Below are 20,646 nucleotides of genomic sequence, written 5' to 3' on the forward strand. Positions count from 1 at the left end.
TCAGTGAGCAGTGGTTCTCAGACCTGAGCACCTGTTAGAATCACTTGGGGGCTTGTAACACGGATCGCGGACCCTACGGCCAGTTTCTGATCCATCAAGGCTGCGATGAGACCAAGAAACTGCCTTTCCAACAAAAGTCCCCGTGATGGTGCAGTTGCCGATGGGGTGCCACACTTTGAGAACCACGGTTACACAGACCAGTTAACAAGCATGTTCTCTGCTCTCGCGGAGCGTACGCTACAGTGAAACTCAAACGACAACCCAACAATTACACAAGGACCATTACTGACAAGTGACCGATGCCGCGAGGAGAGGCTGTGGAAATACCCCGGTAGGCGCGCCGGACCACGTGGTTAGGAGGCCACCCAGCCAGGATGGCCCCCGCCCCACTACCCCCCCCCCCCCGCAACCCCCGTCTCCTGGTCTCGCCGGGCCACGCCGCGCCCCGACCCGGCAGGCCCAGTCCCCCAGGCGGCCCCGCAGGCCACGCGCCAACCTGCAGCCCGCTGAGTCCTGGCGACGATGTATTTCCGGAGCTTCCTCACCGCCCGGTCCCGGGTCACCTGCTCGTTCCCCGCCAGGCGCTGCGCCAGCTGGATCTCAGGGGAGAGCTGCACCCGCGAAACCATGGCGATCGCCTCTGAGAGACCCAGGTACCAGCAACCGCGCCGCAGCGCTTCGCCGGGTCGCGCGGTGTGACGTCACAGGTCCGCGCGGGCCTGGTACGGGCGCGCTCTCTGACGACCGGCGCCTGGGAGGGCATCCACCCCGGCCGTACGCCATCGCCCCGTAGTGGCCGAACACCGCAATGACAGCACTAGACAGTTGTAATTAAAAGGTCACTAAACGTGTGCCCGCCTTTAGGGGGGCGGTAGTTTAACCTGGTTGAGGACAGAAGGTTCTTTAGCAAAGAAAGCCAGCGAGCACAGATAGAAGGAAATGGAAGGATTGGAGAAAACTCTGTGCGGCGCCCAATGAATCTTTGATTCAGGGCGAAAGTCATCAGAAAATGGCACAAAGCTAAAGAAAGGTGGTCCAATCTATCAGTCCCCGCGGCAAATGGCCGGCCACTGTGGGCGGGGGAAAGGGGGGGAGCCTCCCACGCAGCAGTAGCACCTGTGGGCAGTCAAACCTGACCCTCATCCAGTCTTCAGGGCTGCACCCCAGCTGTCAGGACACAGGAAGGCTGAGCACGGTGCACAAGAAGACAGTCACGACCCTAGTCTGGGACAGTTCGCAAGACAACCGTCCTGATATCTTCACAGAGTTAAAGTCATGGATGAAGGAAGGAATGAACGCTTGTATAAAGGAGGGTATATACTCCTTCACATATTTGCATATACAAATCTTGATAGGATACTGGTTCAAGGAAAAAGCTCTATGTCATTTGTCAACTAGGAAAGTTTGCATATAGACTAGGTGTTTGATTATACTGCAGAATAATTGTTCATTTTCTTAGGTGTGACAATGTAGTGCTTATGTTCATGCAGAATGGAATCAACAGATTTTTTCTGTGAAGGGCCACGTGTCAGGGAACCCCAAGCCTGTTGATGTACTAGGCTACAAGGATGGACGGCTATGATCTATTATGGCAAAGGGACACAAAGCAAATCAGCACAGGAAAAGGTCATACAGAGGGAGTCCAGGAGACACCGGGAGGAGGCTTCCAGAATCCTCTCTAGATAGAAACACACAGGCCACACTTACCTCCCCAGCAAGGAGCTGTGACAAAACGTGGAAGAGGTCGACTACCAGGAAGCACAATGGAGAAGCACCCACTTCCTTTACATTAGTGAGTACAGGATAGTTAACATTTGCAGTAAGTAGAGATGATATGTGGGCAGCAGCATAACTGGTGCCAATGTGGTTATGCCTCCAAGGGGTTTGGAAAAGAAATTCACCCGGACTTGTCAAAGGTATCTGATCCTAGATGCATAAGAACAATGGGCAAGGCTGCTTACGGGAAAGATTGGCCTTTCACTAAGGAAGCTTTAGGCCTAGGACAGGGGTGGGCAACCTTTTTGTGAGTGCGTGCCAAAACCGGCAAAATCTCTGACTCAAAATTATTCTGCGTGCCAACCCTAATTTTTTAAGAACATGTTACGCCTACTTGATATCTCTTAAGCTGTACATATGTGAAGAACCATGAAGAAATAATAAAATTCATTCGAGAGTCAAAAACACCATATATGATGATGAAAAATACATTTATTTTTTAATGTATACATGTACACTGATAGTTTGACAGAAAACTTTATGACTCTGTTTGATATTATCAGTGGGACTTTTGCTGCTGCATCACTGATGACAGAGATTTTACATCAGGTTTATATTTTGTGACATTCAGAGATATGCATGAGCTACTCCTTTCATCTGTCAGGCTACTCCTATTACGAGACTTAACGAAATTCATCACTGAGAACAAAGATTCACAAGCATATCTGGATGAAACGAAAACACTGGTCAGATCTAGGAAGGCAGGGAGAGTTAAGGCAGAGGCATAGAAATTACTCTTTCCCTCTCTCGTCAATCCATGTCTATGGTCTTTAAGATAACTTGTTATGTAAAATTATTTATTTATCTAAGATGCACCTACACTGAATTTATCTGAAAAATAAAAAAGTCCATATTAAGAAAAAAATTGTTAGTGGAAGATTATAATAGGGGGTTTCGCATGCCAGCAAGAGTTACTGGTGTGCCATGTTTGGCACACATGCCTGGGGTTGCCCACCCCTGCTATAGGTCTAGGATGTGATTACCTGCATGACCTGCCCAGCTAGGAATTTATGATCGAATCACCTTTGCGGTTACTTTCAGGCTCATCAAGCAGCGCCCAGAGCTTGTCAGGTCTGCTATGTAGCCCCTTATTCACTCATTCATTCATTCATTCATTCAATTATGACTGAATTGTAGGGGTCTCTCCTTCCCTTCCACACCTGGCCTCCCACCCTTCCTTGAATTACAAACCAGGCTCTTCCCTGGCAGGTACAGGAAAAGCTGGCCTCTCCCACTTACCTGCTCATGGGCCACTCCCATTGGGGTTCTGCATGGAGCCCTACAGAAGGCAAGGCTGGGCCTGCTCCTGCAGTCAGCACCAAGTGGTGGGAGAGGCCCAGCAGCCCCTGAGATGCAGCCCTGGATGGGGGAGAGGTGCAGCTGGAATGCCACTCCCACCCCAACCTGAGGCCCTGGGAGGCATCTCATCACTGGACTCCTTTGTGCCTCCTCTGCTCACACACCTCAGCCCTTCACTATGTCCCTGGATCACACGCTGGTGCAAGGTGGGTGCAGGACCAGGTCTTGCAGATGAGAAGTTCAAAGCAGTCCCATGCACTGGGGAGTGAGGCCAGGCAGGCCTGGTCCTGGATTCCAAGATGCCCTAGCAGTCTCTGTCCCCCAGCTACTTCTGGAGCCCAATGGGCATAGACTTCTCTCCCTCCTGCTCTTGGGGACTCTCAGGTCCAGCTCCCACTCATCTCTGGGTCTCTCCCACCTGGAACCTGCCCTGCACGGGGTGTGGCAGCGGAGGTCATAGCTTCCAGAGCTAAGGCCTGGGATGTCAGTTTGTAGCTTCACAGGGAGGAGGACAAATCACAGGAGGATGGGAAGAGCAGATGTTTGGTATCCAGCTGTCTGCCCTGTCATGCAGGTGAGTCTCAGATTTAAAAAAGTTATCTCTGATCTTTGCTCTCTTTCTGGACCAGGCTCCCTACCTACATCATTTTAATATAATCATTTGATTTTTTGTTCCCCCCTTTATTTTAGAGAGAGGAGGGGAGACGGAGAGCAAAAGAGAAACATAACGTGAGAGAGAAACATTGATCAGTTGTCTCCAGTTCAGGGCCCAGGGGTAATGGAACCCGAAGTGAACCCACCACCCTTTGGTGCACAGGAGAAAGCTGCAAAGGACTGACCACCCCGGCCAGGGCCTTCCCTGAATGCCATGAGGGAGAGGTGGGAGTCCTCCCCACCCCATGGCTGGGTCTTGATCGCCCTCCGCTCAACATAATCAACAAGCGAAAGTGGCACCTTTTGGAGGCTCGCAGAGACGGATACCTCCCCCGCGTGTCTTCGGGGCAATTAAGACCAACACCAATCAGGGCACACGCACTGAAGCGCACGCCAGCGGTCCCCAGGCGGCGCCCTCCGGGGGACCAGGTTGTGCAAGACGCCGGTCCCCCGCCCAGATCCCCCCGCCCTACCCCACTTGTGGTCCCACCCCACCCCGCCCCACCCCGACCAGGCGTTGGTGTCCCGCCCCTCCCGCCGGACCGCCCTCCCCGCCCCCGCGTGGTCCCGCCCCGCGTCACCTGACCGAGGACTTAGGACAGAGAACTGAGCTCGCAGTCAAAACCCCTCTCTCTGCCTTCACTGCTAATCTCACTCGCAGGCCATTGCTCTGTGCCCGCTGCTCTTCCCTTCTGTGCCCGCTGCTCCCTGCCCGCTGCTCCGCCATGAGCGCTAGACTGATTGGTGGGCCCTCCGAAACCCGGCCCGCCACGGCCGAGATCCAGGCCATCGCCGACAAGGTAGGCGGCCCGGTCCTCCCGAGCCCGGGTGGGTCCCGCCCTGTCCGCACAGGGGCAGCGCCCGCCGGGACGCGGAGGGTATAGACGCTGGGACAGGGACCCTGGGCCTCGGCTTCTAGAGGGAAGGGCCTGGTGTGCTTGTCCTCGGGCGGTTCCGGTCAGTGAAGCTGGGGAAGGGTCTGCAGGGGTCCTAACTTCCGCCCTGCCTTATTCCAGTGCTCCTAGTGCAAGTAACACAAAAACAGACACCAGGCTGGGATGCAGAGGCAGAGCAAGGTTCAGACCCTGGGCAGCGCTTGACTTCTGTGCCTCAGTTTCCTCCTCTGTAAAGTGGGCATCACTGGGGTGCCTTCACCGAAGGTTCTGGGGAAGGTGGGAGGGTGGGGCCACAGGAAGGCTCAGGTTCTGAGAAGACACAAAGTCAAACAAACCTGCCCCTTCCCTAACCCCGTGGTCAGCAAACTGCGGCTTGTGAGCCACATTCGGCTCTTTGGCCCCTTGAGTGTGGCTCTTACTAAGCCTTAGGAGAACCCTAATTAAGTTATTAACAATGTACCTACCTATATAGTTTAAGGTTAAAAAATTTGGCTCTCAAAAGAAATTTCAATCTTTGTCCTGTTGATATTTGGCTCTGTTGACTAATGAGTTCCCCCACCACTGCCCTAACCCCATAGAACCCCACCCCCCACTCCACCCCCTGTGCTCAGGTGGTTTAGAGTCTAAACTTTAGACCATCTGACCACAGTAAAGGATGGTGACTCAGTCCCATGAGACTTTGAAAATGAGGAATTTGTAGGGACTGCGTGGTGAGCCAGTTGGGCGAGGTTCCTCTCCCACGCGGCTCCGGAGCCCAGCCTCTCCTGAGGTTCCCGGATCCCAGGCCTAAGGAATTCCTCACTTGCTGTGTGAACTGTGAATGCGCATCAGCTCAGCAGAGAGGAGTGGCTGTCTCGGGGCTCCTTGACGTGGTGCTGGTCACTTGAAAGTGACAAGTAAGAGGGCGGTCACCATGGCCGCTGGGAGGCAGTTCTGAGGGCGGGGCTTGCCTGTGGCTCCTAGAGGACAGGGCAGGGACACCTCTTGCTGCCGCAGGTACTGATCCTCCCCCAGCTCTCTGGGCTGCAGGTGTGGAGAACAGGCCAGAGAGGGAGCCCTGGCCAGAGGCTGTCAAAGTCCCCAATTCTGGCTCAGCCTCCTCAAGTAGTGCCCACCAGTCCGACCTGGGCCTGCCCTGGCCCTCTGCTGTCTCCTGGCCCCTTCAGGCTGGTAACTGGCAACTTCCTCACCATCCCCAGGCCTTTCCTGCTCCCCTTCGCTCTAGTCCAGCCCAGCTTTCTCCCGGTCCACAGTACTATCAGTGAACTGTCACACGGGCAGGGCCTGGAGGCTGCCACATGCCCAGTCCCATCGCCTGCATTTGGGTCTTCTCACCATTCCTGCTTTCCTGCCTCCACTCCTGAAACAGGCCAAGAGGGAGGCCATTCCTTCCCAGACTCCCGTGTGCGTTTGTGTGTGTCACTCATCCCCGTAGGCTTGTCCACCGTCCGCAGGGTCAGATCCCTGCGGACCAAACATGGCACCTTGCATGACAGGTGAGCACTGAGACACAGGTAGGCCTGCAGTGAGAACCCTGCCGGCCGCATGCAGAGGCACAGGAGTGGCAGGAGAGGCCTGCCTTCTCCCTTCCTGACCCTCCCTCCTGTCCTTAGCTGCTGACTCCATTCTCCCTCCATTCTTATCCCTGGTTAGGGCCCCTCCCTGAAGGCAAAGGTGGGCTACATGCCTCGAGCCGACAATGAATTTGACATGCTTGGTCCTGCATTGCGAGGAATAATCCGTAAAGGGTGGGCCTTAGAGGTCAGTTTGTAACATTTGACATGAGGCCCCAGCTCCCGTGTCAGTCACTCTTGCAGGAAGGAAGACACTGAGTTCCCCTCTCTCCTCTCCCCTAGGTGAAGTCCCAGCTGGAGGAGAAGGAAAACAAGAAGTACCCCACTTTCAAGGCCATGGAATACAAGAGCCAGGTGGTCGCGGGGACTAACTACTTCATCAAGGTGGAGTGTCTGCTACAGGGGTGCACATGCAGATGTGGGGTGGTGGGGGACTTACAGGGGTCAGGACAGGGGTGCTAAGGGGGTTCCTGTAGTCCTGGCTGGTGTGGCTCAACGGATAGAGCGTCAGCCTGCACACCAAAGGGCCTCGGGTTTGATTCCCGGTCAAGGGCAGGTACCTGGGTTGCAGGTTGGATTCCTGGCCTCAGTTGGGGCGCATGCAGGAGGCAATCAGTCGATGTACCTCTCCCTCTCTCTTTCTCTCTAAAAAATCAATAAATATGTTTTTAAAATAATAAAATAAAATGAGTGTGCATGCACTCCTGCAGGCCTCCATGGAGGAGAGGACTGAGCCTTCCGGGCAACTAAGGGCTCTGAGGAGCAGATGTAGCATGCCAGGGGTGCTGGCTGGAGTGATGGGCATCTGCTACGCCCGAAAGAGGAAGATGGGAATGTCACCACCCTATTGGCTGATGTGCTGAGGCAGTGGTTCTCAACCTTCTGGCCCTTTAAATACAGTTCCTCATGTTGTGACCCAACCATAAAATTATATTCGTTGCTACCTCATAACTGTAATGTTGCTACTGTTATGAATCATAATGTAAATATCTGATATGCAGGATGGTCTAGGCGACCCCTGTTAAAGGGTTGTTCGGCGCCAAGGGGGTCACGACCCACAGGTTGAGAACCGCTGCCCTGAAGGGACTGGGCCTCCAGGCTCTCAGGGCCTTTCTCACACAGTCCGCCAGGCACAGGGACATGGGGTCAGAGGCAGCACCTGCCCCCCTCACTCGACTCTCTCTTTGCAGGTTCAAGTTGGAGATGATGACTTCGTGCACCTTCGAGTCTTTGAAGGTCTCACCCAGGAAAACAAGGCCTTGGCCTTGCACAATTATCAGACCAACAAGACCAAGCAGGATGAGCTGGCCTATTTCTAGTTCTGGATTTTGAACTGAACCTTCGCCACGTGGTTCTCTGTCACGTGTTCGTGCGCCAGGGTCATAAATGAACGCCAATTCTATGCTGTGCCACTTTCGCTGGAGGGGCTGCTCTGCACCAATCTGGTGTCTCTGCCTCTGACTTTAACAGCGTGATTTTCCTCCCAATCAATGATCTTAACTAAATTGCTTTCCAAGAGGGCTGAAGTGATCTCTAAATAAATACATTTTTAAGGTTTTGCAAATTTCCTACTTTGCTGTGCGTTTTCTTCTTCATCTGAAACCATAACCACCGTATAGACATGTTTACAAAGGTCTTTCACGGCCACGCGCCGGGCTTGAGACCCGGCCCCTGAGGAGGAGAGCCCAGAGGGGTTGCCCCAGGTCCCAGCCAGTGGGTGGTCTACCCGCGGCCCCAGGAGCCGCTACAACAACAGCTCTGGACTCTGCGTCCTGTCCAGGCCTCGGTTGCCCCCGTAAGTAAAAGGATTCAAGTAAACCTGGTTCTAGACCATGCGTTGTAGGTGTGCTCAGTCACACTGTTTCTGAAGCAGCAATGACACAGCAGGGACCAAAGTGTTGTGCAAACCTGTTGGACAGCTGCTCAGAACCGGGGGCCTGGGAGGCTGTGCCGCTCATCCCCTGGGCTGCGGGCACCTGCTCAAAGCCTAAGCCTCTGGAAGGGCCCGCCTGTTTCAACAAGGGTCCAGCCTATCAGTGCGGTCAGTGCCTGGTTGGTTTGCCCCGTGTTTGTATGAAATAGATTGAAAAGAGAGCCCCTGACATCACAGGAGGAATGACTATTTGGTGAAATTTCTATCTGTATGGCTCAGGGTCAAGGTAGAACATGTGTTCCTGAGGGTTAATGTCGGTCTGACATTCCTGAACCCACTCGGCTCCCCTGGGGCGTGTGGTGTTTTGTGCCAAGGTCAGGCTGTCTGGGTCCTGAGGTCATGAGAAGTGTGGAAGGGCGGGGCGTTGAGCATGGGGAGCCTGGAGAGCAGCAGTGAGAAATCTCTGCACAGTGAGCTGTGTGCGTCCCCGTCCCTCCATGAACTGGAAGAATAAAACTTTCATAAAGCAACACCCTCTTAGAGTCAAGCAACTTTGCACTGAATAGAAGACCGAACACAGTTCCCACCTGGGACTTTCAGGGACCGTCAGAGGGAGACGGCATGGAGGGGGCTAAGCAGAGCTGACAGCCATGCCCTGCTCCGCCTGGTTTGTAATGGGTGATTGTTTAACGGTGTGGGTTGTGCCCAGGGTGGTGAGGCACCTGTGACAGGAAAGCAGAGACAGTTACACAAGGCTGGGAGGTACAAATGCCCTGGGATGTGCAATTGAAGTGACTCAGGTGTACTTCCTTCCTGTGAATTTCACCTCACTAAAAACTTAGCACAAGACAGTCAACCAGAGCCAGTCTGGGGGACCCCTTGGCAGAGGATTTGGGGAACCAATGCTGGGCTTGCGCTCTTCCATCTGCCCAGCCTCTCCTCTGCCCACCCTTGGCTCAGGGTGCTGACCTGTGGGTTCGCCCTCACCATTCGTTCCCTAGCACTTGCTGCAGGGACCACCTCGGGGTCTCCTGGCAGCGACCTCTCTTCTACAGGATGCTTTTTGGGTCATGGTACTTGGCCTGCCAGTGAGCCCTTCAGGCTAAGCTGGTAATGGCACCCCTCCCTCCGTGTCCACCCCACCCCTTTTACTAAGCACTCAAGTCACTGGTCAGTTCCATCTATTTCCCCAGCACCAAGAAGACAGCGACAAAGGGACCCGCCCGCCCTTGAGAGTCACAGGCCCTAATTCTCCAGCTGTCCAGGCAGGGACCGCTAAGCAGCACAGGGCGGTCAGCGTGGGTTTGAGAGGCAGAGTCAGGCGCTTCAGTCACAAAGCAGATCCCGCAGCCTCCCGCCCTCTCCTGGCCTTTCTCACAGAGCCTGTTACTTGGGGATGACCTGAGGAGTTATCTACAAAATGTGGGAGGGTGTACAGTCCCCGTTGGGCTAGGAGGACCAGAGCCGTCACCACCCAGGTGTGCAGGGATTGGAACCCAGAAGGGCAGTGACACCTGATGGATGAGCAGAGCTGGTCCTCACAATCCAGCAGGGATGGGCCAGGAAAGGGAGCCCACCCTCTTGATCCCAGGGAGGGTCTTGCAGGAACCCTGAGTGGGTAGGGCACCAGAGTGGGTTGGGGGGGAGGGGACTTGGGCCACGATGAGCAGGGCAGGGCAGGGCAGGGCAGGCCCTTTCTTTAAGAGGGAGATATTTGCCCGGCCAGCATGGTTCAATGGTTGAGCATCGACCTATGAACCAGGAGGTCAGTTTGATTTTCGGTCAGGGCACATGCCCAGGTTGCAGGCTGCATCCCAAGTGGGGGGACGTGGAGGAGGCAGCCAATCGATGATACTCATCATTGATGTATCTGTCTCTCTAAAATCAATAATATATATATATTTATATATATATATACACACACACACACACATATATATGTATATAATGTATACTACAGGCCCAATGCATGAAAATTCGTGTAAGAGTGGGCCTTCTTTCCCCTGGCTGCCGGCTCCGGCTTCCCTCTGGCACCCAGGACCTGGGCTTCCCTGGCAGCACTGGCTTGGTCTGGATGTCTGGTCTAATTAGCATATTATGTTTTTATTATTATAGATACTAGAGGCCCGGTGCACAAAATTTGTGCACTCGGGGGGCGGGGGGGGGGAGGAGGGTGCGTCCCTCAGCCCAGCCTGCGCCCATTTGCAGTCCAGGACCCCTTGGGGGACGTCCACCTGTTGACTTAGGCCCACTCCCCGGGGGATCAGGCTTAAGCTTGCAGTCAGACATCCTTCTGGCAGCCAGGGAGCCCTTGGGGGATGTCCGACTAAAGGCTTACACCCCCAAGGGTCGGGCCTAAACTGTTAGTTGGACATTCTTAGTACTGCCACGGAGGTGGGAGAAGCTCCCGCCACCATCACTGCACTGGCCAGCCATGAGCCAGCTTCTGGCTGAGTGGCACTACTCCTCGGTCTGACCTAAACCCTAGAGATTAGTACTTCATTTTACAACTTTTTCTCGGTTTATAGGCAGCAGCAAACTCAGACCACACAGTCGGGTGTGCAAGAAATGTTGCTTTCTTTATTGTTTAGTAACCAAACCTAACTTCAACTTCAGCCCCCATTCTGCCAAGTGAAAAAACAAAAACAAAATATTATTTAACTTAGGTTCCCCACCCCCTTCTCTGGAGTTGTACTTCCATGTCAGACAGTTTATATCTCAGGCAGAGGTGCCAAAGAACCGAGCAGGGTCAAGAACATCTGGACCTCAGTCTTCTGTCTGGGCTGGCCCCCACCCAGCTGCCCTTGACCCTCACCTCAGAGCTCAAGTTCATGCTGATCCCTGGTATATTCTCCTCATCTGGGCCTTGAGGCCTCTTGAGTCCAATTTGCTCTCTCCCTCCCTCCCTGCCACCTTCTCTCTCTCACACAAAGAGCTATTGGGTTTTCTGGGGTGAGGTCCTCTGACACCTCCTCAGCCCCGTTGCACGGACACCATCTTGGTGCCTTGGTCACGGCCACAAGGCTGTGTGGCTGCTCTCAGACCCTCCGCCTCCTGCTGCCTTAGGGAGTGAGTCAGCGGGAGGGGAGGGTCAGTCCTTTTTACATGGCCGCCAACAAACACTCAGAGTTCCTTCCCTCTAGTTCTCCTTCTCCTCACCCCAGTCCAGGCACGTCTATGTGCAGGGCAGGGGAGGGTGGGAGGCAGGCGTGTCTCTGACCCAGCACACAGGCTTCCAGATCCACTGCTCCCCCAGGAGGCTTTCCACGCTCTGGACCTCGACACCCAGAACCTGCCCCCTCTCAGCTGCAGGTCTTTGCCCGCAGTGGTCAAGTCTGTTTAGAGAAGTGGTTCTCAACCTTGGCTGCACATTAGAGTCACCTGGGAATCTTTTCAAAATCCTGATTTCTGGGCCTCATCCTCCGGAAATTCTGTTTCTTTGTTACTAATGTTGTGGCTCTACCCCATAACAAAGAAACAGAATTTCCAGAGGATGAGGCCCAGAAATCAGGATTTTAAAAAGATTCCCAGGTGACTCTAATGTGCAGCCAACGTTGAGAACCACTGGTTTAGAGGCTTGAAGTCAAGAAGTGCCTCTTTGTTCTCTGCTTTCTGGAGGCGGTCAGCGTGGAACATTCCTGCCTGGACTGGGGAGGGGTCTCTGGGTGTTCAGAATACCAGGAGGGGGAGCACAGACTCCTCCTAGAGCTCCGAGAGGGGAAAGGCAGCACCCCCTCACCTCTAACCCCAGGACGTTTCTTTAGAAGCAGAAGCCTCGTCCTGTGCAGGGGCCTGTGCTGGCTGCCTCAGTTTCTCAGAGACAACGAATTTGATGAACGTCTTTTCCCCACTGCAGTAGCTGCTTCATTTGTTGGTTCTCGCATTTTTCATTAGCTGCTAAATCGCCCCTGTGGCTGCAAACCTGTTGTGCCTGACTCAGCCAGTGGGGAGCTATGGGAGCTGTGCAGGGACAGGGGAAGTGGGAGGGGGGCCCGGCCTGCAGAGAGGGTCAGTGGTGCCTGCCCAGCTGTCTCAGAGGATGTGGCTTAGGTTAGGTACTGTCCTTTGGCGACTAGGAGGGGAGGCTGTGTCCTCCGCTCCCCACTTTGACTCAGGGGTGGAAGTTCTCCTTGCTCTCTGGCCTCATAACTCAGTGGATCATAGTGGGATGCTGCAGGCAGGCAGTTTCTGCGGCTGCACACAGGCACGGGCTGGTGGCTTCTGCAGCTGCACACGGGTGCGGGCCTGCAACCTGGGACCAGATCAGGTCACAGGCGGTGGCAGGCGGCTTTTGTGGCTGTACACAGGCGTGAGCAGGCGGCTTCTGTGGCTGCACATGCTGTGGGCAGGCTGCTTCAGAGGCTGCACAGGGGCGCAGGCAGGTGGCTACTGGGGGGTCAGGGTTGCCGCCTGACCTGCTCCCGGGCCCTCCCGCCCTCCAATCACCATGGTGATCTCGGGGCGCAGGCCAGCCGCCTGTCCCGGGAGTCCGGTGTTGCGGCCTGGCCTGTGCCCCGGCCCTCACACCCTCCGATCGATCTTGGGGCACAGGCCCTCCCGCCCTCCGATAGCCATGGCGATCTCAGGGCGCAGGCCAGCCAGCAACCCCGCCCCTGGGGGGACCGGGGTTGCTGCCTGACCGGTGCCCAGGCCCTCCCGCCCTCCGATCCCACCGCCCTCGGATCGCCATGGCGATCGCTGGGCACAGGCCAGCCGGCAACCCCAACCAGCTTTCCGATGGTGATCACCGGCTGAAGGCGGCCTTTGCCCACCCCCCAGCTCTTGCCTGCTGCCTGAGTTGCCGATCACCATTCTTCAGTCCTTCCCCTTTTGCCTCCCAGCATTTCGGCTACGTATGCAAATTAACTGCCATCTTTGTTGGTGCTTAACCGCCATCTTGGCTGGCAGTTAATTTGCATATCACCCTGATTAGCCAATGGGAAGGGTAGCGGTCGTACACCAATTACCATGTTTCTCTTTTATTAGATAGGATGGTCTTTAAAGAGGTAGTTAAGATAAAATGAGGTCACTGTGTGGGACTTCATCCAATCAGACTGCTGTCCTTATAATATGCCATCAGGACACAGACATGGAGGGGCAATCACGTGAGGATGCAGGGAGAAGACAGCATCTACATGCCGAAGAAAGAGGCCCCAGGAGAAACCAGCCCTGCCCACACCCTGACATCAGGACACAAAGGGCATCCGTTAAGGCTTCTCCAACAGCAAAGAGCTGATCACATGGTTCAGCAATGGACGGGCCTGCGTTCACTGACTTCCCCAGTGTCACTAGGTGAACACTCTATACTTTGCCTTTTGCTGAGCAGACTCTTCTGCAGGTTCTGAGAAGGTAAAAGTACAGAAGGTAGATATTCTCCTCCACTAATGACTCCAATGCAGTTAGACTCTGCCAAGTTGAGAAGGTAGTTTCTGGGATTTCTGTGCATGCCCCCCCACCCCCCAAAGCAAATTTTGATCCTTTGCCTATTTAAATCTAAAATAAAACACTAGCAATGGTCCTAGTGCCTATGCCAGTGATGCTCCCCGGCCCTGGCCCCCCTTAGGGCAGCGGAGGGAGGCACAATGCTGGTGCCTAGGCCCCACCCTCAGAGCCCCACTTAGGACAGCAGGGTCTGGACATCAAGACTCTAAAGACCCCCAGTGACCACATGGGCAAGCGGCAGTGTTGAGAACTGATGATCGTGCTCAAAAGAGAAAAAGCTCAGTGAGGAACATCACAACCATCAGACCTGAGTCAGTCCAGCAGCTTGATAACACCACACCAGCTTGCCGCTTTAATTTTAAAATGTAGGGTGTTGCCCTAGCTGGTTTGGCTCAGTGGATAGAGCGTCGGCCTGTGGAATGAAGGGTCCTGGGTTCGATTCCGGCAAGGGCACGTTCCCGGGTTGCGGGCTCGATCACCAGTAGGGGGCATGCAGGAGGCAGCTGATCAGTGATTCTCTCTCATCATTGATGTTTCTCTCTCTCTCTTTCCCTCTCCCTTCCTCTCTGAAATCAATAAAAATATATTTAAAATAAATAAATAAATAAATAATAAATAAATAAATAAATAAATAAATAAATAAATAAAAATGTAGGGTATTAGCCCTTTAGGCTTTTGAGCTGAGTGTATTTTAGGTAAAAGAGTTAATACGAGTTGAAGTGTTTCACACATAAGCACCAGCAGACTGAAGGGTCCCAGGTTGATTCTGATAAAGGGCACATGCCTGGGTTGTGGGCTTGTCCCAACCAGTAGGGAGCGTGCAGGAGGCAGCTGATCAATGATTCTCTCTGATCATTAATGTTTCTATCTCTCTTCCTCTCTGAAATCAATAAAAATACTTAAAAAATAATAATTATTATTATTATAATTATTATTATAATAAAAAGAGAGAGCCAACCACACCCCTGTAACTAACTCACAGCCTGCTTGTGTCACTGGCCCGCAGCACTCCGATGCACTTGGTAAATGGGTAATTCCAGAGCCTTCCCTGAGGCTCTAGTTCAGAGGCATGGAATACAGTGCAGGATTCTGCACTTTCAATACTGCCCCCACCCCACCCAGGGTTCCTGAAGAAGAGTAAGCAGTTCATATTCTAATAAACACTGTTTTACAAAGGCTAGCATTTTAGGGCAATGAAACTACTCTGTAAGACACCATCGTGATGAATACATGTCATTATACATTTGTCCAAACCACAGACCATACACCAGGGGTGAACCCTCAGGTGAATTATGGACTGAGGATAACGATGATGTGTCAAGTGTTAGTACATTGATTATAACAAATGTACCATCTGGTGGGCAATGCTGATAACAAAGGCAGCTGTGCATGTGAGGGGGGGCAGGAGATAATGGGAAAAATCTGTACCTTCCTCTCAGTTTTTCTGTAAATTAAAACTACTCTAAAAAATAGTTTTGTTTTTAAGGAAAGACAAGTTGAAAAGGCTGCAGGAGAAATCTGTGTCTCAGAGGACTTAGACCCTCTCCCTTGGTTTCCATCATTTAGGGCTGTTTGTGATCTCTCACAAACACCAGACAGATAACCCAGGCTTCACCCGGGCGCTGACCTGCACTGATGAGCACCTGTGTGGCTATGGTGCTCAACTCAACAAATATAAGACCCTCTCTGAACAAAGGCCCTCACCTTCCTGCTATTAATAAATCTATATATAGAAAAGCCTAGGTGACTCTTTTTTTTTTTAATATTTTATTGATTTTTTACAGAGAGGAAGGGAGAGGGACAGAGAGTCAGAAACATCGATGAGAGAAACATTGATCAGCTGCCTCCTGCACATCCCCCACCGGGGATGTGCCCGCAACCCAGGTACATGCCCTTGACCAGAATCGAACCTGGGACCTTTCAGTCCGCAGGCCGACGCTCTATCCACTGAGCCAAACCGGTTTCGGCAAGTGACTCTTATGTACGGACCACTGGCTTGTAGCTATGATGCACACTGACCACCAAGGGGGTAGTCAGTGCCCTCCCACAGCCAACTTCCCGTGGCTGGCCAACCTCCCACAGTCCCTCCCCGTGTCAGCTGGCCTGATCAGGACTGGGTGAGGTGGCTCTAATCGCTAGCCAGGCTGAGGCACACCCCCCCAATCCGTGCACAAATTCGTGCACCAGGCCTCTAGTAAATAAGTAAATAAATAAATAAAGCCCAAAGAAAAATATAAAAAAGTTGTAAACTTTGCCCAGAAGCAATCACATGCCCATCTGGCCTCCCACTGATGCTGCTGCTCCAGCTTCCTCTTCCTTCCCGTACGCTCACCTGGAGGAGCGGCCTGTCCTGCATCCACATGCAATAACACAGTCCTTTCCACACCTGCAGCAGCTCGACATGAGTGAAACCACCTGCATCAAAACAGCAACACTCAGACTAAGTGGGAAGCAGCCTTTTAGTATCAGGGACTAAGGGACCTTCCCTCTCCTCTCAAGACATCCTTCTAACTCGGAACCCACTGGGCCTGGGCCCGCAGGGACTCCCCCACGCAACTGCCATTTCATCCTTTCAATAAAAACTGAGCATCTCCAAGTAGCAGGCACTGTACGTTTTTGGAGATTCAAAACTGAGTGAGTCACTATGTCCTGAGTTGGATGGTGGCTGGCTATCTTAGGGGGATAATTCATCCAGCGTCACACTTGGGGTTGGTGCACTTTTCTGCATTATACTTCAAATTTCAAGAAAAGGGTTAAGTCATCAGGCAAGTACACGACGAAGACACATAAAATCACTCAAAATATTGACTGAGTTCCTGTGTCTGGCACTGTGTTCAGTGAGCAGTGGTTCTCAGACCTGAGCACCAGTGTTAGAATCACTTGGGGGCTTGTAACACACGCATCGCGGACCCTACGGCCAGTTTCTGATCCATCAAGGCTGCGATGAGACCAAGAAACTGCCTTTCCTACAAAAGTCCCCGTGATGCTGCAGTTGCCGATGGGGTGCCACACTTTGAGAACCTCTGTTATACAGACCAGTTAACAAGCATGTTCTCTGCTCTCGCGGAGCGTACGCTACAGTGAAACTCAAATGACAACCCAACAATTACACAAGGACCATTACTGACAAGTGACCGATGCCGCGGGGAGGGGCAGTGGAAATACCCCCGTAGGCGCGCCGGACCACGTGATTCGGAGGCCACCCAGCCTGGACCGCCGCCCCTCCGCCCCCTGTCCCGCCCGGCTGCGCCGCGCCCCGACCCGGCAGGCCCAGTCCCCGAGGCGGCCCCGCAGGCCACGCGCCAACCTGCAGCCCGCTGAGTCCTGGCGACGATGTATTTCCGGAGCTTCCTCACCGCCCGGTCCCGGGTCACCTGCTCGTTCCCCGCCAGGCGCTGCGCCAGCTGGATCTCAGGGGAGAGCTGCACCCACGGAACCATGGCGATCGCCACTGAGAGATACAGGTACCAGGGACAGCGCCGCTGCGCTTCACAGAGTCGCGCGGTGTGACGTCACAGGACCGCGCCGGCCTGGCCCGGGCGCACTCTCTGACCACCGGCGCCTGGGAGGACCTCTCCCCGGCCGCACGCTATCGCCCCATAGTGGCCGGACCCCGCAATGACAGCACTAGACAGTTGTATTTAAAAGGTCACTAATCCTGTGCCCGCCTTTTAGGGGGGCGGAAGTTTAACCTGGTTGAGGACAGAAGGTTCTTTAGCAAAGAAAGCCAGCGAGCACAGATAGAAGGAAATGGAAAGATTGGAGAAAACTCTGTGCAGCCCCCAGTGAATCTTAGATTCAGGGTGATAGTCATCAGAAAATGGCACAAGGGCTAAAGAAAGGTGGTCCAAGCTCTCAGTCCCCGCCCCAAATGGCCGGCCACTGTGGGCGGGGGCATGGGGGTCAGGGGAAGCCTCCCAAGCAGCAGCAGCACCTGTGGGCAGTCAGACCTGACCCTCATCCAGCCTTCAGGGCTGCATCCCAGCTGTCAGGACATAGGGTGCACAAGAAGACAGTCACGACCCTAGTCTGGGACAGTTTGCAAGACAACCGTCCTGATATCTTCACAGAGTTAAAGTCATGGATGAAGGAATGAACGCCTGTATAAAGGAGGGATGTACTCCTTTAATATTTGCACATACAAATATTGATTGAATACCGGTTCAAAGAAAAAGCTCTATTTCATTTGAGGGTCAATTGGGAAAGCTTGCATATGGACTCGATGTTGGATTATAGTGCAGAATAATTGTTTATTTTCTTAGATGTGACAATGTAGTGCTTATGTTCATGCAGAATGGACTCAGCAATTTTTTTCTGTAACGGGCCTCGTGTCAGGAACCCCAAGCCTGTTGATCTAGGAGGCTACCAGCTTGGAGGGCTATGATCTATTATGGCAAAGGGACACAAAGCAAATCAGCACAGGAAGAGGTCATACAGAGGGAGTCCAGGAGACACCGGGAGGAGGCTTCCAGGCCACACTTACCGCCCCAGCAAGGAGCTGTGGCAACACATGTGAGAGGTTGACTACCAGGAAGCAAAATGGAGAAGCACCCACTTCCTTTACATTAGTGAGTTCAGGGTAGTTAACATTTACAGTAAGTAGAGATGGTATGTGGGCAGCAGCATAACTGGTGCCAATGTAATTATGCCTCCAAGGGGTTTGGTAAAGAAATTCACCCGGTCTTGTCAAAGGTATCTGATCCTAAAAGCATAAGAATAATGGGCAGGGCTGCTTAAGGGAAAGATTGGCCTTTCACTTAGGAAGCTATAGGCCTAGGACAGGGGTGGGCAACCTTTTTGTGAGTGCGTGCCAAAACCGGCAAATTCTCTGACTCAAATTCTCCTGCATGCCAACCCTAATTTTTTGAGAACATGTTACGCCTATTTGATTTCTCTTAAGGTGTTCGTATGTGAAGAACCTTGAAGAAATAATAAAATTCATTTGAGTGATAAAAACACAGTATATGATGATGAAAAATACATTTATTTTTTAATTTATAGATGTACACTGATTGTCCGACAGAAAACTTTATGACTCTGTTTGATATTATCAGTGGGACTTTTGCTGCTGCATCATTGATGACAGAGATTTTACATCAGGTTTATATTTCGTGACCTTCAGAGATATGCACGAGCTACTACTTTCATCCGTCAGGCTACTCCTATTATGAGACTTAACAAATTCATCAGTGAGAACAAAGATTCACAAGCCTATGTTGATGAAAACATGGAGAGTGATGCTGTTGCAAACTTTTTTAAACAGAAAAAATTTTCTGGAATCGCATTCCAAGTCCTCAGTAGTTCGTTTTTGCACTTCTCTCTGGTACTCCTGTCTCTAATCGCATTTTTCAATGTTTTCCAAGTCAACTCTAAGGTCAATAAATTTCTGCTTCCAAATTGAGCTACTCTGAAATTCAACCAACTGCATTTCAAAGTCAGCCATGTCTATCCATGAAAACATTTGTAAGTTTAGTTCCTCCAGTTTCATGCTATCTGGAAACCTTGTGAATTTTGCTGTTTCTTCCAATTCTCTGAATTTCACAAATCTTGAGAAGAACTGCTCAATAGTTGACTTGATGATGTTTAAAAACAGCTTTTGGAGGCTTTGACAGTCTGTTCTGTCATCTTTTGGGAGGTCTTTGATGTGCCTCTTGAGGTTTGGGAAATATCTAAATCTCTCACCATCCACATCCCTCTGAAAGACTTGCAGTTTCTTTTCAAAAGCTTTTATGTTACCAAACATAACATCAAGTGTCTTGCCAGTTTTTTGTAATTGAACATTTAAGTCATTCATCTGTTCACAAAAATTGTAAATGGGAGATTATAAGAGAGGGTTTTGTGTGCCAGCAAAAGTTACTGGTGTGCCATGTTTGGCACGGGTGCCAGGGCTTGCCCACCCCTGGCCTAGGATGTGATTACCGGTAAGACCTGCTCAGCTAGGAATTTATGAAGGAATCACCTTTGTGGTTACTTTCAGGCTCACCAAGCAGCGCCCAGAGCTTGTCTGGTGTGCAAATCATTCTGCTGATATTTTAGAACTGATATCAGCTTTTGCCAGGCAATTAAAAAATCCAAATGTGAAAATTTCACAGTAAACTCCACCCCAACTAATTAATGGTGGTTAAAAATAATAGGTCCTAGCAAAACCTCTCACAATTCTGTACAAAAGTTCGCGTTATAAAAGCTCTGATGTAAAAATCAAATCATCAAGCAGCAATATTTTAAGTGCAGCTCAGGGTCTTCCCTATTATTATTCACAAGGCTTGAATCACTTTACAACAAAATTTAATGCAGATGACTTAGTAATTAAGTCAATTTTTGAAATCTGTCCTACACAGTGACAGATTTCACTTTTTGGCTGTCTTTCGCCTTCTCCTTCTTCTCCTGTTCCTTATCTTTATCTTTGCTCTTCTTTGATTTCTTTTTCTTGTGTTTGTGTTTCTGGCTTTTTTCCAATTCTGCTTCAGGGCCTGCATGTTTCTTATGCTTCTTCTGTTTTTTATGTTTCTTGTGCTTTTTCTTTTCCTTCTTCTTCTTGCTGTCCTGACTTTCTGCCGAGCTGACACTGCGACTGTGGCTTTGAGTTTGGCTTCCAGAAGGGCTGTGATTTCTACTTGGACTAACACTGGGACTGCTCTGACTCTGTCTCCTGGTGACACCTATCTGGCTGACTGCTGCTGTGTCCGGGCTCTCTTTTACTTTCTCTATGACTTTCTCTTTCAGTTCCTTAGAAATTTTCCCCGAAGTATCTTTCTCTTTTATTACTGATGCATTGCTTTCACTGTCACTTTCATTATAATCTGGTTCAAAAGCAGTTTCATCAGTTTCTCTAGTTAAGTTGGAGCAAAGTCGAGAGGAGTGACTTAACTGGGGTTTAGGCTTGGAAGCATTCTTATCAATTTGCCCAGCAACCTGCTCTTTTTCAGTCTGTGGGTCTGGTGGATTAAGTATATAAAGTAATTTATTGCCACTTGACTCTTTACTGTTCCTTGTTTCTAATATATGCTTCTCACGATCCTTACAAGGATTTTTATCTACAGATTTTGTCTCTTCACTTAAGCGTTTAGTATCAGAAGTGGCTTTATGATCATGCGGGTTTTTATCTCTTGAGGGACTAGAATTACTTTTCTTG

At 51.6% G+C, this 20,646-nt stretch overlaps 2 protein-coding genes and 1 long non-coding RNA gene across 8 annotated transcripts in view; 2 read left to right on the forward strand and 1 right to left on the reverse strand.

Annotated features, from left to right (window-relative positions):
* Positions 1-16,986, reverse strand: part of RRP1 (ribosomal RNA processing 1) — a 32,412-nt gene extending 15,426 nt beyond the window's left edge. The window contains exons 1-2 of one of the 6 annotated variants that reach the window (XM_036351473.1): positions 16,822-16,986; positions 15,847-15,929 (exon numbers count right to left, since the gene is read on the reverse strand). Coding sequence is in view for 5 of the 6 variants with exons in the window: in XM_036351475.1 (XP_036207368.1) it covers positions 497-629 (133 nt within the window). In the remaining variant the exon portion in view is untranslated. Of the gene's footprint in view, positions 1-496; positions 722-15,846; positions 15,930-16,821 lie in introns of those variants that run through there. The other 5 variants (XM_036351475.1, XM_036351472.1, XM_036351470.1 and 2 more) reach the window with 5 other exon arrangements.
* LOC118676886 lies at positions 2,632-4,177 on the forward strand. Its single transcript, XR_004974245.1, has 3 exons — positions 2,632-3,281; positions 3,571-3,649; positions 3,766-4,177. It is a non-coding gene; the product is annotated as an uncharacterized LOC118676886 (long non-coding RNA).
* On the forward strand, positions 4,332-7,767 carry LOC118676884 (cystatin-B-like). The gene is made up of 3 exons (XM_036351513.1): positions 4,332-4,529; positions 6,482-6,583; positions 7,390-7,767. Exons 1-3 carry the CDS (start codon positions 4,455-4,457, stop codon positions 7,516-7,518), a joined length of 306 nt encoding a protein of 101 aa, XP_036207406.1. The 5' UTR covers positions 4,332-4,454; the 3' UTR covers positions 7,519-7,767.
* Positions 16,987-20,646: the final 3,660 nt, after the last annotated feature.

Source organism: Myotis myotis, unplaced genomic scaffold, assembly GCF_014108235.1.
Source record: "Myotis myotis isolate mMyoMyo1 unplaced genomic scaffold, mMyoMyo1.p scaffold_m19_p_2, whole genome shotgun sequence".
Taxonomy (NCBI): domain Eukaryota; kingdom Metazoa; phylum Chordata; class Mammalia; order Chiroptera; family Vespertilionidae; genus Myotis; species Myotis myotis.